General features: G+C 33.3%; 1 protein-coding gene across 1 annotated transcript; it reads left to right on the top strand.

Moving 5' to 3' along the window:
• Positions 1-822: 822 nt before the first annotated feature.
• LOC111389669 (ATP-dependent DNA helicase PIF4-like) lies at positions 823-1,249 on the top strand (the record flags this gene model as incomplete). Its single annotated transcript, XM_023014610.1, has 1 exon — positions 823-1,249. A coding segment is annotated over one exon (427 nt), but the record flags the coding sequence as incomplete, so codon positions are not given.
• Positions 1,250-1,783: the final 534 nt, after the last annotated feature.

The following is a 1,783-nucleotide window of genomic DNA, read 5'->3' as shown; positions in this document are numbered from 1 at the left end:
GATCATCAATGTGTAACTTACAAAAATACGGACAATTTATCTTCTGTTATTGAGAATGAAAATACGAGAAAAACTATGTTAATTGAGTTTTTTCGAGTAAATAAAATAAATGAATTTGCTTGAACGCTTTTGTATCGAGATTTCCCAAGACATTTTGTTTGAAATGCATCTAACAAAACATGGACACCTAGAAAGAAGCAAATTGTTGTAGGACGAATTGTCTCGATAAATTCATCTGAAGGAGAATGATATTTTCTTCGTCTTCTTCTTAATCATATTAGAGGTCCAACATCGTTTGATGATTTTAGAACTTTCAATGGGGTAAATGTTGGTACATTTCGTGAAGCTACACTTCTCTGTGGTTTATTAAATGGAGATACTTGTTGTGAAGAATGTTTATCTGAAACTATTATTTACGAAATGTCTTATTCTTTAAGACGTCTTTTTGCTACGCTTCTTACAATGTGCAATCCAAATAATCCTAAGTTACCGTGGGATAAATTTAAGCCTTATATGACAGATGATTATGTAAATGAAAATATGCCCACTGAAGTTGTCGAAGTATAAGCTTTAGAGGATATAAGTTCTATTTTAGAATCATTAGGTAAAAATATAAACGATTATGGAATTGTGTCATTTAACATAAATATAGACGACGATGAAAGATTGATGAGAATGGTTGCAGAGGAAACAATCAAATTGGATATTGAAAGAAACTTTAGTTGTGCAACGACGTTAAATAAAAAACAACAATTTGCATATAATACAATTATGGAAAAAGTACAAGATGAATCAAGTGAATTTTTTTTATCGATGGTCCAGGTGGGATAGGAAAGACTTTTTATATAGAGCACTCTTGGCTGGTGTCAGATGTCGACATTTTATAGCTTTAGCAACTGCATCGTCCGGAGTGGCTGCATCTTTATTGCCCGGAGGTCGAACTGCTCATTCAAGATTTAAAATCCCTCTAGAAATGGTAGGTGAAGTCAACTGCTCTATTAGCAAGCAATTGGCATTAGGAACTTTATTGAAAATGTGTAGGCTAATAATTTGGGATGAGACACCTATGGTAAATCGTTGTGCTGTAGAATCTGTAGACAAAATGCTTAGAGACATCATTGATTGTAACTTGCCTTTTGGTGGAAAACTAATAGTTTTAGGAGGAGATTTTAGACCGATTCTACCAGTTGTACCTAAGGGAAACAAAGAAGACATATTAAAGGCTAGCATGATTTACTCGTATTTGTGACCTTCTTTTGTACATTTAGCACTGGTTGAAAATATGAGAGCAAAGTCCGATCCCATTTTTTGTGAATAATTACTTCAAATTGGAGGTGGAATAGAACAAGAACATACTTGCAACTGTATTACGCTACCAAATAGTATTGTTCTACCATTCGAAGATGAAATTACATCTTTAAAAAAATTGATACAATGTGTGTTTCCCTATATGGACACATATTCCGATCATTTATATACGATGGTCAATCATGTTATTCTTAAACCTACAAATAAATGTGTTGACTACATTAATGGACTTTTGCTTGAACAAATTCCTGGTCAAAGTTTCACGTACTATAGTTTTGATGAAGCAATTGAGAAATTAGAACAAAGCCTACAAGAAGACTTCTTGAATAGTTTGACACCAAATGGTATTCCATCTCATGAGTTGAAACTGAAGATGAATTGTCCTGTAATGTTATTATGAAATATCAATCATTCCGAGGGGTTATGCAATGGAACACGCCTTACCTGTCGAAAATTTGAGAGAAATGTCATTCTT

This window comes from Olea europaea, unplaced genomic scaffold, assembly GCF_002742605.1.
Source record: "Olea europaea var. sylvestris unplaced genomic scaffold, O_europaea_v1 scaffold6073, whole genome shotgun sequence".
NCBI classification, from domain to species: Eukaryota; Viridiplantae; Streptophyta; class Magnoliopsida; order Lamiales; family Oleaceae; genus Olea; species Olea europaea.
Note: the sequence above shows the minus strand (reverse complement) of the source record. Positions and strands in the feature narration are given on the sequence as shown.